Raw genomic sequence first — 918 nt, forward strand, 5'->3', positions numbered from 1 at the left:
TCCTTGTCCCCCCTCCTCAGGCAACGGCACCATCGACTTCCCCGAGTTCCTCACCATGATGGCGAGGAAGATGAAGGACACGGACAGCGAGGAGGAGATCCGCGAGGCTTTCCGTGTCTTCGACAAGGTGGGTCGGGGACAGGGATGGGGGACAGGGGGATGGGCGAGGCAACGGTGTCACCGTCGTGTCCCCAACCCCAGGACGGGAACGGGTACATCAGCGCGGCGGAGCTGCGGCACGTGATGACCAACCTGGGGGAGAAGCTGACGGACGAGGAGGTGGACGAGATGATCCGAGAGGCCGACATCGACGGTGACGGACAGGTCAACTATGAGGGTAAGTGCCACTGTCACCCCGCTGTCACCTCCAGTGTCTCCTCTGTCACCCACAGGTCCCTGCTGGCACCCAATGGGACCCCGCCGGCACCCACCCACGGGGCTCCTCATCCCCGCACCGCGTTCCCCGTCACCGTTGGCCTGGGATACCACCGTGTCCCTTGTCACCACCGGCCTGGGACACCGCCGTGTCCCTTGTCACCCTTGGCAAGAGCTCTGCGTTGGGGACAGGGACTCAGCAGGGACAGGAACAGGGATGGGGACAGTGTCTATGTCTCCTGTCACCCCTGTCCACATGAATGCGGGATCCCACCACGTTCTCCCATCTCCAAGGGGCCAGACCTCACCGTGTCCCTTGTCACCCCTGGCAAGAGCCCTGTGTTGGGGACAGGGACACATCGGGGACAGGGACACAGCAGGGACAGGAATGGGGATGGGGACAGCATCCACGTCTCCTGTCACCACGAACGTGAGATCCCACCATGTTCCTCCATCTCCATGGGGCCAGACGCCACCGTGTCACCTCTTTCTGGGGACCCCGCAGTGTCCCCTGTCCCTGCTGTGTCCCCCCCGTCCCCACGA

General features: G+C 63.9%; 1 protein-coding gene across 1 annotated transcript; it reads left to right on the forward strand.

Moving 5' to 3' along the window:
• Positions 1-16: 16 nt before the first annotated feature.
• LOC104077660 (calmodulin) lies at positions 17-392 on the forward strand (the record flags this gene model as incomplete). The annotated part of the gene is made up of 2 exons (XM_009578965.1): positions 17-127; positions 202-392. Coding segments are annotated over 2 exons (302 nt in total), but the record flags the coding sequence as incomplete, so codon positions are not given.
• Positions 393-918: the final 526 nt, after the last annotated feature.

The sequence above is a fragment of the Fulmarus glacialis genome, unplaced genomic scaffold, assembly GCF_000690835.1.
Source record: "Fulmarus glacialis isolate BGI_N327 unplaced genomic scaffold, ASM69083v1 scaffold33605, whole genome shotgun sequence".
NCBI classification, from domain to species: domain Eukaryota; kingdom Metazoa; phylum Chordata; class Aves; order Procellariiformes; family Procellariidae; genus Fulmarus; species Fulmarus glacialis.